Source organism: Girardinichthys multiradiatus, chromosome 8 (assembly GCF_021462225.1).
Source record: "Girardinichthys multiradiatus isolate DD_20200921_A chromosome 8, DD_fGirMul_XY1, whole genome shotgun sequence".
NCBI classification, from domain to species: domain Eukaryota; kingdom Metazoa; phylum Chordata; class Actinopteri; order Cyprinodontiformes; family Goodeidae; genus Girardinichthys; species Girardinichthys multiradiatus.
In genome coordinates, this window is record NC_061801.1 from 2,467,515 (window position 1) to 2,479,862 (window position 12,348).

A 12,348-nucleotide genomic window follows, 5' to 3' on the forward strand; every position below is an offset into this window, starting at 1 on the left:
TCATCACTGCAGAAGACATACATCGTTGTGTGAGTCTCAGTGGTAGAAAATCATTTCAGACATTTACTAACCCCGGCTGTGTGTACTCAAACAAACAAATTCAGGAAAACAAATCCAAAGAAAGAGATATGGATAGCTAGGTTTCAAAGTTGGGGGAAATAAAGTTTCTTTAAACAACTGATTCTGAAGCAATCCCACTATGATGATGGTTCTGCATTAACCATTAATTCACAACATTTCTTTTTGTTTGTTTTTAGTGAACATAAACAAAACTATAGAACTTTGGATGCATTGTGACAAGAGCCAAACATCACCAAGAGACTCAATCCTCATTACTAAAATATATAAACAAATAAGGAAAAATAACTATACCAAATATATTCTCGTTAAGTTGACATGTCTTGTGCATTCAGGATTGCTGAGACTATTTTGTATCTTTGTATTGTACTTTGTATATTTATATGCTATTTGCATAATGTTTAAAATAAATAACCTATTTTCTTTATTTTGAATTGTTCAATAAAGGGTTGAAAACAAGAAGAAGAAAAAAGAAACATCAGCTGTTACACAGGACAGAACAGGTTTTAACCTGCTGTGTTGTTCCCCAGATTACATGGAAAACAAAAATAGGTAAATGGCAAAACCTATGAGAAGTGATTAAAAATGGAAGGACTTATTTTTAAAATGAGAAAAAAAACTCTATATAGTTACTAAGCTGAGAATTGGTCAGTGCAGCCTTAGAAGTGGCCTGACTCTGGGAGGAAAGCATCAAGATGAAAAAATGTAAATATGAAACAAACGATGCATCTTTCTTGACTGTAAAAACTATTGTCAGCGCAGCTGTTTGGAGAGCTAGGTTCAACAGGAGCAAAAGATTTCAATAAGCACAAAATTCTGAACCTGCAGAGCTGGACCAGAATAGAGAAACCTTTGCAGTATCTGCGCGGGATTAATCTATGTATTAGAAAATGGGGATTTGTGTCTGGCTACGCCATTGACGCGTCTAGTCTGCCCAGTACAAAGAAAAAGAAGAACATTGGCCGTAACCCGGAAATAAAGCCGGACGTCCCGCCTCCATTGTTTGTTCGGTCTAACATCATTGGTCGAGCAGAAACCAGAGTATCATTTGAATTTAGAGCTTGTGCAGTCTGTGGAGTCTAACAACAGAGAATACGAGAGTCGTGTCCGTCGCTGGTACTTTTTCCATTTGTTATAAGGTAAGAAAACATTTGAAGGTTTAACGTGACATTTTATGTCTGATATTTTTGTGCTGTTTGTCTTTAATTCAGAATGACTCTGAAAAACCGACGTTGCACCACCCGTGTGAAAACGTATTGATAAACAGTACCTACCAGACATTCTCAGATTTATTTATCATGTAGCTCTTCACGTTTTAAAGTAAAGCATGTAGCAAAAAAGAGTTTGAATAAAATAATGATTTTAGGCAAGTGTCAGGCAAAAGAATCCCAGCTCTACCTTTTTACGTCTCATTACATTACAGCCTCAAACTGTGACGTATTTTATTTGAACTAACTCAAAGTAGTTAGGTTTTCAAAACCATTTTAAAAACAAAAGTCTGAAAAGTGGAACATTTGTATTTAACTCCAATTTCTTTGATACCCATAAAAATCCAATGCGACCAGTTGCCTTCAGAAGTCACCTATAGAGACCATTTATGTGAAATTTAATCTCAGCATAAATGCAGCTGTTTTGTTTCTAGCCTGAGGTTTGTTGGAGAACGAACAGCACCACGAACACAGCAGACAGGTCAGGGAGAAGGTTCTGGAGAAGTTTGAAGCTGGGTTATCTCATGGATCGCTCTTTAATCCATCATCTGAAAGTGGAGCACAGCTACAAACCTACCGAGACATGGTCCATCTACACCAGGCGTCAGCAACCTCTTCAATTTTAAAGAGCCACTTTTGCTGCTGCTACAAAATAAAATTTGTCTAGAGCCTGAAAATAAAAATAGAAATATGTATTAAATGAAATATTTTATGTTGAAAGCTAAGGAAATAAAACTAAACTTTAGAAGAAAATGAATCATCTACCTTTTTGAAAGGACCAAAAACTCTTTAATTTTGTAGAATGAGGCCAGCTTAGTGAACCTTTTCCATATGGAAAATAAAGCAAGATGGGTACTCTTAAAAGCCTTGTACCACTGGTACCCTTTTTTTGTAAATATTCAGTGCAGATATTACCTAAAAACATGCAGAAGAACTGCTAAAACCACCCTTTCTTACTGGCTTTATCATTTTAAAAAAACTGTTTCTTATTTGGTTTTGTTAGAAAGGAGGGGTCAAAGAGCCAGCTGTGGAGCTGTGGGTTACAGACACCTGCTCTACATTGACAAACTGGTCACCGAAGGCAATAATCAGAGAGGGGAGTCATGGACACTCTGTAGGAGCTGCTGAGATCCACAGCTCAGCTGGAGAATCTGTTGACTGTACAAGTAGGCGTGTACTCCACAAATCTGGCTTTTATGGAATACTGGCAAAAAGAAAATTATTGTTGAAAGGCAGCCATAAAAAGCCCCCTCTGTAGTCCACTACTAGCCAGCTAGGGTACACAGCAAAACTGTTCAATAAGAGCAAAATGTTTACAAAAATAGTACATGGATTGACTTTTCACCATGAGGTAGGAAGAGTAGCACTGTGTCCAGCTCAACATGGTGATGTTTTTGCATGTGTGACATAATGTGTTGGTGACATGTACTTTAAGCCTATGAAGTAATGACAGAAAGAGGGCTTTCCTGATTCTCCCAGCAAAACTGTGGCCTCCTTACTTCTCTTCTTCTGCTCTTCACCTGTGTGTCGGACAAGATGACTCGCTATTCACCTGGAAACCGTAGAAAGCCCAAAACCCCTGTTCGTCGCCCCCCAGTGCCAACCCCCGGAACACCTAGATCAACACGTGGATCCCCGAGAAGAAGTGGACCTTCATCTAAACCTCCAAGTAAGATGATAGAACTAATGGGGCTAGAATACTAGTCTATTCTTAGACATCGAGCAGCTCGACACACATCTCTCCTTTTTCTTGCCTTCATGAATGGTAAACAGGATGGTCAGGGAGGTAAAATAAAGATCTCCAAGCAGGGTTCCTATGCAGTCTAGAGAAGTAGGGAACTTTCTTTTACCATTTCCAGATTTGGAAAAGTATGTGAAAATGTTTAGTGTCTAGTGCGTTGATTTCAACAATGTCAAATGTCATTGTTTAAATGTGTAGCTCTTGCAAATGAGACCCTATGTCTCAATGGGATTTACCTCTATAAATAAATCTAAAATATATAGAAATAATTATCTATGATTTACTACATCACACCTTGAATTTAATATTTTGGTTTTTGACTTACTGACTTGAATGCACGCTGTTTAAAAAAATCACACAATGGCCATTTCAGTTTTGTCTGTATAGAAATTTAAATCCAGGTTGAACTGGACTTGTGATGCTGTGGACTTTTTTCTTTACTGAAGGCCCTGGGAACCTTGTTGGATTGCAGGTCATCATGAAATCTTTGAAATACCAGGACATTTTAAATAGAAATCTGGTGATCTTGACCAAAACACAGGAAATGGTTCGACACTATCTTTTACTAGCAAAGAGCTAAATACTTTATGCTTAATCAAACATCTATTCTGTCTCAGCTGCTTCACACATTAGTCAGAGGCAGGAAGATGCCTTTAGAGTTGAGAGTAAAAAGAGCTTTAAGTGTTTCTTTCTTGTACACAGGAAATCCAGCTTTGTTTTTTTCTCAGTTAATGACTGATTTTATTTCTGATCTGTCCAGACTTGTAAAGAAATGTACTTTCCAACTTATAACTGCATTGGTAGGATGGTAAGTGTGAGGTTTTAGTAATGAAAATTCAACTTCCTTGCAAAGAACGCTCTGCATCTGCCTCACAGAAAGCTCTGCCGCATCTCCCAAAAAGAGGAGGTTCCGACCAGGAACCAAGGCCCTAATGGAGATCCGGAAGTACCAGAAGAGCACCGATCTTCTCATCAGAAAGACGTCATTCGCCCGACTGGTGAGTCAGATAAGGCCTACCTTGTGTCAGAGTATATCTTTTTAACTGCTAACTAGGGCACAAAAATGTGGCATCAGCATGATATTTTCCTTTTAGTCTGGCTTTTTAGCTTTTTGTTTTTCTATACAGAATATTTTAGGTGCACAAAGCAGGGGGTGGGGGGGCAGAGGTCAGACATGACTCAACCATACTAAACACACCCTGTATCACTCATTATGTTATAGCCTTAGTGCAATCCATCCAACATAAACCAGAACAAAACCTTGATGCAAACTGGATGTCACAGAACCACAACCAGATGAATCCACAGAACAGTTATTTACACCCATTTCATTTCCAAATAAATGTTGATGTTACACTGAAAATGTACCTGCAGCTGTGTGTTTCCTTTCACCTCTGTGTGAAATAAAGTTTGCTCCTGATTTCTCTCCCTGGCTTAGGTTCGGGAGGTGTGTCAAAGTTTTTCCACTAGCTATCTCCGCTGGCAGGTCGTTGCTCTCATGGCTCTGCAAGAGGTAAGCAGCGCTTCTCATACTGAGGGAATAATGTATTGTCCATACTAAAACGCATGGAGTTTGGTTAAAACAAAAAGCTTAAAACAAGCATTGCTAAACACTCTCAAGAGTTACAAATTACTTCAGTATGATACAGACGTTCTGAAAAATGCCCACAGCCCTGTTAAACTGCCAGGTTCTTGTCGATGTAAAAAATAAAACGATTACATTTCCAAACTATCCCACATATTATTGAACATTTATCCTGTACAATGCAACTGGAAAACAAATCTGTTAAAACAGAGAAATAAAATAAAAAACGGTGCAATAACCTGATGGTGGAAGTGTGTACATCTGATACTTTTCTGAAGCTGAATTTCAACATTCAGTCTTCTTTGACAGGAGGGTTCCAACAACATCCCCACTAGTTTCAGTTTACAGGTCCTTCTCAAAATATTAGCATATTGTGATAAAGTTCATTATTTTCCATAATGTCATGATGAAAATTTAACATTCATATATTTTAGATTCATTGCACACTAACTGAAATATTTAAGGTCTTTTATTGTCTTAATATGGATGATTTTGGCATACAGCTCATGAAAACCCAAAATTCCTATCTCACAAAATTAGCATATTTCATCCAACCAATAAAAGAAAAGTGTTTTTAATACAAAAAACGTCAACCTTCAAATAATCATGTACAGTTATGCACTCAATACTTGGTTGGGAATCCTTTTGCAGAAATGACTGCTTCAATGCGGCGTGGCATGGAGGCAATCAGCCTGTGGCACTGCTGAGGTCTTATGGAGGCCCAGGATGCTTCGATAGCGGCCTTTAGCTCATCCAGAGTGTTGGGTCTTGAGTCTCTCAACGTTCTCTTCACAATATCCCACAGATTCTCTATGGGGTTCAGGTCAGGAGAGTTGGCAGGCCAATTGAGCACAGTGATACCATGGTCAGTAAACCATTTACCAGTGGTTTTGGCACTGTGAGCAGGTGCCAGGTCGTGCTGAAAAATGAAATCTTCATCTCCATAAAGCTTTTCAGCAGATGGAAGCATGAAGTGCTCCAAAATCTCCTGATAGCTAGCTGCATTGACCCTGCCCTTGATAAAACACAGTGGACCAACACCAGCAGCTGACACGGCACCCCAGACCATCACTGACTGTGGGTACTTGACACTGGACTTCTGGCATTTTGGCATTTCCTTCTCCCCAGTCTTCCTCCAGACTCTGGCACCTTGATTTCTGAATGACATGCAGAATTTGCTTTCATCTGAAAAAAGTACTTTGGACCACTGAGCAACAGTCCAGTGCTGCTTCTCTGTAGCCCAGGTCAGGTGCTTCTGACGCTGTTTCTGGTTCAAAAGTGGCTTGACCTGGGGAATGCGGCACCTGTAGCCCATTTCCTGCACACGCCTGTGCACGGTGGCTCTGGATGTTTCTACTCCAGACTCAGTCCACTGCTTCCGCAGGTCCCCCAAGGTCTGGAATCGGCCCTTCTCCACAATCTTCCTCAGGGTCCGGTCACCTCTTCTCGTTGTGCAGCGTTTTCTGCCACACTTTTTCCTTCCCACAGACTTCCCACTGAGGTGCCTTGATACAGCACTCTGGGAACAGCCTATTCGTTCAGAAATGTCTTTCTGTGTCTTACCCTCTTGCTTGAGGGTGTCAATAGTGGCCTTCTGGACAGCAGTCAGGTCGGCAGTCTTACCCATGATTGGGGTTTTGAGTGATGAACCAGGCTGGGAGTTTTAAAGGCCTCAGGAATCTTTTGCAGGTGTTTAGAGTTAACTCGTTGATTCAGATGATTAGGTTCATAGCTCGTTTAGAGACCCTTTTAATGATATGCTAATTTTGTGAGATAGGAATTTTGGGTTTTCATGAGCTGTATGCCAAAATCATCCGTATTAAGACAATAAAAGACCTGAAATATTTCAGTTAGTGTGCAATGAATCTAAAATATATGAATGTTAAATTTTCATCATGACATTATGGAAAATAATGAACTTTATCACAATATGCTAATATTTTGAGAAGGACCTGTATTTATATAGAATCAATTCACAAGACATATCGTCTCCAGGCTCTTTACAACGCTAAAGTCAATCCAGATATACAGACCGCTTCAAAGTCAATTATATACATTCCAATTATTCTTAGTTATGAAAAAATGCTTCATGAGTAAATATTTGGCAGCTCTGCTTTGCAACAGTTGTTTAAATCTATCAGATTTTAAGGACATCACCTGTCCACAGCCCTTGTCTGTCAGATTTACTTCTGCAAACTGGCTAGACCATTCCAAGACATCATTCTTATGTAAAGCTGCGTTCCATTTGTACTTGGAAGTTGGAATTTCCGGCCTCCAAGTAGGAAATTTCAACTGGAACGTCTGCGAAAGTCGGAATTACAAGTCAGAAAGTCGGCGTAACGCGACCATATCTGACTTCCACGTTCAAGATGGCTGCTACTCGCATGTGACTGTTTTTAGCAGTTCTTTATTATTTATGCAACATTTAGTCAGTCATACATGTACTAATTTTCAGTGTTTATAAGACAAGATATTTCAATGCTAAATGCATGAAATATTGCGTAGAACTGTCTTATTGTCATTGTTATTGTTGTAACACTGCTGTTACAGTTGCTAGCAATACGAACGAAAACAAGCAGGAAAGTGGAACGCTACAACTCAGAGATGAAGTAAACTCTGACATCCCAGTTCTGACTTCCGAGGTTAATGAACACAGCATTAATTTAGTTCTCTGCTTGGACTCACTGTGATGGTGAAATCCTTCTTCAGCTTTACTAGCTGACATCTGAAGGATTGGGGCCAAAACTGAATCAAAAGGTAGTTTAACGAAATATTAGTCTAATGGTGTCCACACTTATGCAACTAGGTTGTTGCAGCTTCTATTTTATTTTTTAGATACAATGTGTATTTTCCTCTTTTAAAGAGTGCTCTGTGAGAAGTTTTAAATCTTATAAAGTAATGGTTCTATTACCTAAAACTGACCTGTCCACCAAGCCAAACTACAGAGGCCTTCAAAGAACAGCTGCATTTATTCTGATTTTAAATGACACATGTGGATTTTGTTTACTAGTTAAGTAACCTTGGAAGACAATTGGTGGAACTGGGTTTGAATCCCGTTAGCTCTTTCTGCATGGAGTTTGCATGTTCTCAATGTGCATGTGTGGGTTTTCTCTGGGTACTCCGTCTTCCTCTCATCATCCAAAAACATGACTGTAACTGACGAGCATGGTCTTTTTGTGCTGTGTATCTCTGTATTACCCTGTAAGAGGACCCTGCAAGGACAACCGGGTATAAACAGTGGATGGATGGTTGCACTGGGTTTTTTATTAGGGGAATGACTGTAAAGGGGTCTAAATACAAATGCATGCTGCACCTGTGGATTTTTAATTTAAAAAAAGCTGAAAATTAGGCAATATAAAAATGGGTATGCAGTTTTCTGATTTTTACTTGTAAAAATGTTTGGAATTCATGCATCTTTTTTTCTCTACACAATTATGGACTACTTGATGTTGGTCTACAGGAAAATCCAAATACAATGCACAATGTTTTGCTTGTAATGTGACCTAATCTGACAGTGTTCAAGGGGAGTGAATATTTTTGCAAGACACTGTATGATTCTGCAGCTTCTTCCTCCTTGGGTATGTGTTGTCAAGTTTATTTATATAGCGCTTTTCAGCAACAAGGCACTCAAAGCGCTTTACATGAGGAAAAACGTTACAGTGATACAGAAAATCAAATCAAATGACATTAATAATCCTTGGGGTTTACTGGTAAGAGCTGGTTTTAATCCAGTCTTTCTAATAGAGGTAATTAGATCATTAAGTCCTCTGTGGTAAGAAATGCATCCTGTGCTAGAAGAAAAATGATAATATTAATCCTTGAGGTTGGTTGAATGAGGCAGTTGTGGTCCCATCATTCAAATAGTAACAGTCATCGGAACTCACGGAAGTCTAAGTGTAAAACAGTTTTAGTCCAAACTTTCAAATACTAATATTTGGCTGTCACTGGTATGAGATAAAAAAAAAGAAGAAGAAAGACCACATTAGGTAAGAGGAAGGGGGAAAAAAAATCATATTTCACACTTTATCCTTAGCAGGATACAGTTTGATATATCAAAAAAAAACTCAGCACAATAAGCAACACATATACAAGACAACATATTTAAACCTCTACAGAACATAACCTGAAACATGACCACCTCTGTGCTTGCAGGCTGCAGAGGCCTTTCTCGTTTTACTGTTGTCAGATGCTAACTTGTGTGCCATCCATGCCAAGAGAGTGACAGTGTTCCCACGGGACATTCAACTGGCCCGGAGGATCCGTGGGATCGATTTCATGTAGAATCCACACCATAGTTGAGAGAATCCCAGCAACATTCAGATACTGTTTGGGCCTCATCCTCCTGCTGTGTTGATTCAGTGCTCAGTTAAAGTTTTACACTCGTTTTAAGTGTTTTCTGAAAGCAGAGCATGTTCTTGATTTTAATTTTCTTTAACATTTGGATCCTGAACACCTAATTTCTGCAGGGAGTTAACATGGAGATTGTTGACAAATGTTTCTAGCAGCTGTAGTTTTGTATAATACTAGTGTGTTCTTTAACTGTTCTGAGTACATTTACTAATGTAATATTGATGTGTATATTTTATTGCTCATTAAAGTAAACCTATTTTGTCTATAATATGGTTTCTTTGACCTTTATTATTTTGTCCTTTCTTTTAGCCTTCTTTCTCAGCTTTTGAAAACTGGTTTCAGAGATGTGCTGGGATGTTCACACTGGTCATGTCTATGTGGATACCTGGGTACTGAAATGACAGAAATGGTAGACAAAAGCTGAAATAGTGGCAGGTTAAGGTTGATCTTATTCACACAATTTCACCATATATATCATCTCAGTCCAACTTTCCACATCTTTCTGAAAAACGTCCCTTTACTATCTCTTTATTAGACAATATTAGCTCCTCCCAGAACCAGGTTATCAACATAACCCATATATGCTTCCAAAAACCTGAGTAAGAATTGGCCCACTTACTGAGTTGCTTGATCCTGCTTTATGTCCAGAATGCTTCAAATAATAATCCTGGTTGGCTTTAGTATATTCCATAATGTCTTTCACAGCAGCTACATAGCCACCATCAGTATCACATGACCACTTGAGATCATTAACATTTACAGCTAAAGGTGTAAAATTGGATGTTATGGAAATTTTTTGTGCCTTGCTTGATTTGCTCTTTGATTCTCTACAGGAACTGACAAAAGTATTAGAACCCCTCAGTGTGGTTCCATTCTTCTTCTCATTTAGTCTTAGAGTAATGGTTTCTCAGCCTTTTGCTTGCAGCTGTGTGAGATAATATGTATGCCACACTATTAAGATTATACAGGTCCTTCTCAAAATATTAGCATATTGTGATAATGTTCATTATTTTCCATAATGTCATGATGAAAATTTAACATTCATATATTTTAGATTCATTGCACACTAACTGAAATATTTCAGGTCTTTTATTGTCTTAATACAGATGATTTTGGCATACAGCTCATGAAAACCCAAAATTCCTATCTCACAAAATTAGCATATTTCATCCGACCAATAAAAGAAAAGTGTTTTTAATACAAAAAACGTCAACCTTCAAATAATCATGTACAGTTATGCACTCAATACTTGGTCGGGAATCCTTTGGCAGAAATGACTGCTTCAATGCGGCGTGGCATGGAGGCAATCAGCCTGTGGCACTGCTGAGGTCTTATGGAGGATAGCTAGCTGCATTGACCCTGCCCTTGATAAAACACAGTGGACCAACACCAGCAGCTGACACGGCACCCCAGACCATCACTGACTGTGGGTACTTGACACTGGACTTCTGGCATTTTGGCATTTCCTTCTCCCCAGTCCTTCTCCAGACTCTGGCACCTTGATTTCTGAATGACATGCAGAATTTGCTTTCATCTGAAAAAAGTACTTTGGACCACTGAGCAACAGTCCAGTGCTGCTTCTCTGTAGCCCAGGTCAGGCGCTTCTGCCGCTGTTTCTGGTTCAAAAGTGGCTTGACCTGGGGAATGTGGCACCTGTAGCCCATTTCCTGCACACGCCTGTGCACGGTGGCTCTGGATGTTTCTACTCCAGACTCAGTCCACTGCTTCCGCAGGTCCCCCAAGGTCTGGAATCGGCCCTTCTCCACAATCTTCCTCAGGGTCCGGTCACCTCTTCTCGTTGTGCAGCGTTTTCTGCCACACTTTTTCCTTCCCACAGACTTCCCACTGAGGTGCCTTGATACAGCACTCTGGGAACAGCCTATTCGTTCAGAAATGTCTTTCTGTGTCTTATCCTCTTGCTTGAGGGTGTCAATAGTGGCCTTCTGGACAGCAGTCAGATCGGCAGTCTTACCCATGATTGGGGTTTTGAGTGATGAACCAGGCTGGGAGTTTTAAAGGCCTCAGGAATCTTTTGCAAGTGTTTAGAGTTAACTCGTTGATTCAGATGATTAGGTTCATAGCTCGTTTAGAGACCCTTTTAATGATATGCTAATTTTGTGAGATAGGAATTTTGGGTTTTCATGAGCTGTAAGCCAAAATCATCCGTATTAAGACAATAAAAGACCTGAAATATTTCAGTTAGTGTGCAATGAATCTAAAATATATGAATGTTAAATTTTCATCATGACATTATGGAAAATAATGAACTTTATCACAATATGCTAATATTTTGAGAAGGACCTGTATACTTTAGTCCGTCTCTTGTGCATTTTCTGTTTCCTCAGCTGAACTTGGTATAGAGTGGATCTGGTCCGCTTGGATTTCCTTCATGTTTAGAAACTTTCCTACTGCTGTAACAACTGCCCATTTTTTATCATTTTTATTTTTCTTTATACTGTTACATTCACAATATGACAAATAAATGCAATAAAGTTTTTCTTTTTAACTATCATTGTGTTTTCCTCCACTTTCCACTGGTGTCTAGTCTTTAATCTTGTTGCTTCTGATACAATCCCTCATCTTATTTCCTGTTTCACAGCTTCCATAGTCATAATAAATGGTACAACTGAAATAACCCTGGAACGTAGCTTTTATCCTTTCTTCTGCCAAAGTTGTCATTTTAATTATTTTTTTTCTTGTTGGGCTCTGTTGACTGCACGTATTAACATTTTCATATTGTTAACAAGTCTGGTTAGTTTGATACTGCCAATTTCCTTCTCAAATGCTTCTGTTAGTTTCATCAGATGAAACTGTCCCCTACCGCCCTTTGAAACGTTGCCCCCGACTTCCGCCTTTCAAATTCTCCAAAACAAACAGCCAATGACTAGTGAGCTTATTTTCTACGATCGAGAACTTAATTTATTTCTTCTATACAGGTCCTTCTCAAAATATTAGCATATTGTGATAAAGTTCATTATTTTCCATAATGTCATGATGAAAATTTAACATTCATATATTTTAGATTCATTGCACACTAACTGAAATATTTCAGGTCTTTTATTGTCTTAATACGGATGATTTTGGCATACAGCTCATGAAAACCCAAAATTCCTATCTCACAAAATTAGCATATCATTAAAAGGGTCTCTAAACAAGCTATGAACCTAATCATCTGAATCAACGAGTTAACTCTAAACACCTGCAGAAGATTCCTGAGGCCTTTAAAACTCCCAGCCTGGTTCATCACTCAAAACCCTAATCATGGGTAAGACTGCCGACCTGACTGCTGTCCAGAAGGCCACTATTGACACCCTCAAGCAAGAGGGTAAGACAAAGAAAGACATTTCTGAACGAATAGGCTGTTCCCAGAGTGCTGTATCAAGGCA

The 12,348-nt window shown here is 39.0% G+C and overlaps 1 protein-coding gene across 2 annotated transcripts; it reads left to right on the forward strand.

The window, feature by feature from the left end:
* Positions 1–1,060: 1,060 nt before the first annotated feature.
* On the forward strand, positions 1,061–9,230 carry LOC124873093 (histone H3.3). 2 transcript variants are annotated; one of them, XM_047373605.1, is made up of 5 exons: positions 1,061–1,217; positions 2,766–2,955; positions 3,904–4,025; positions 4,466–4,540; positions 8,765–9,230. In XM_047373605.1, exons 2-5 carry the CDS (start codon positions 2,823–2,825, stop codon positions 8,891–8,893), a joined length of 459 nt encoding a protein of 152 aa, XP_047229561.1. In that variant the 5' UTR covers positions 1,061–1,217; positions 2,766–2,822; the 3' UTR covers positions 8,894–9,230. The 2 variants fall into 2 exon arrangements, with proteins under 2 accessions (XP_047229561.1, XP_047229562.1); XM_047373606.1 differs by having other exon boundaries at positions 2,823–2,955.
* Positions 9,231–12,348: the final 3,118 nt, after the last annotated feature.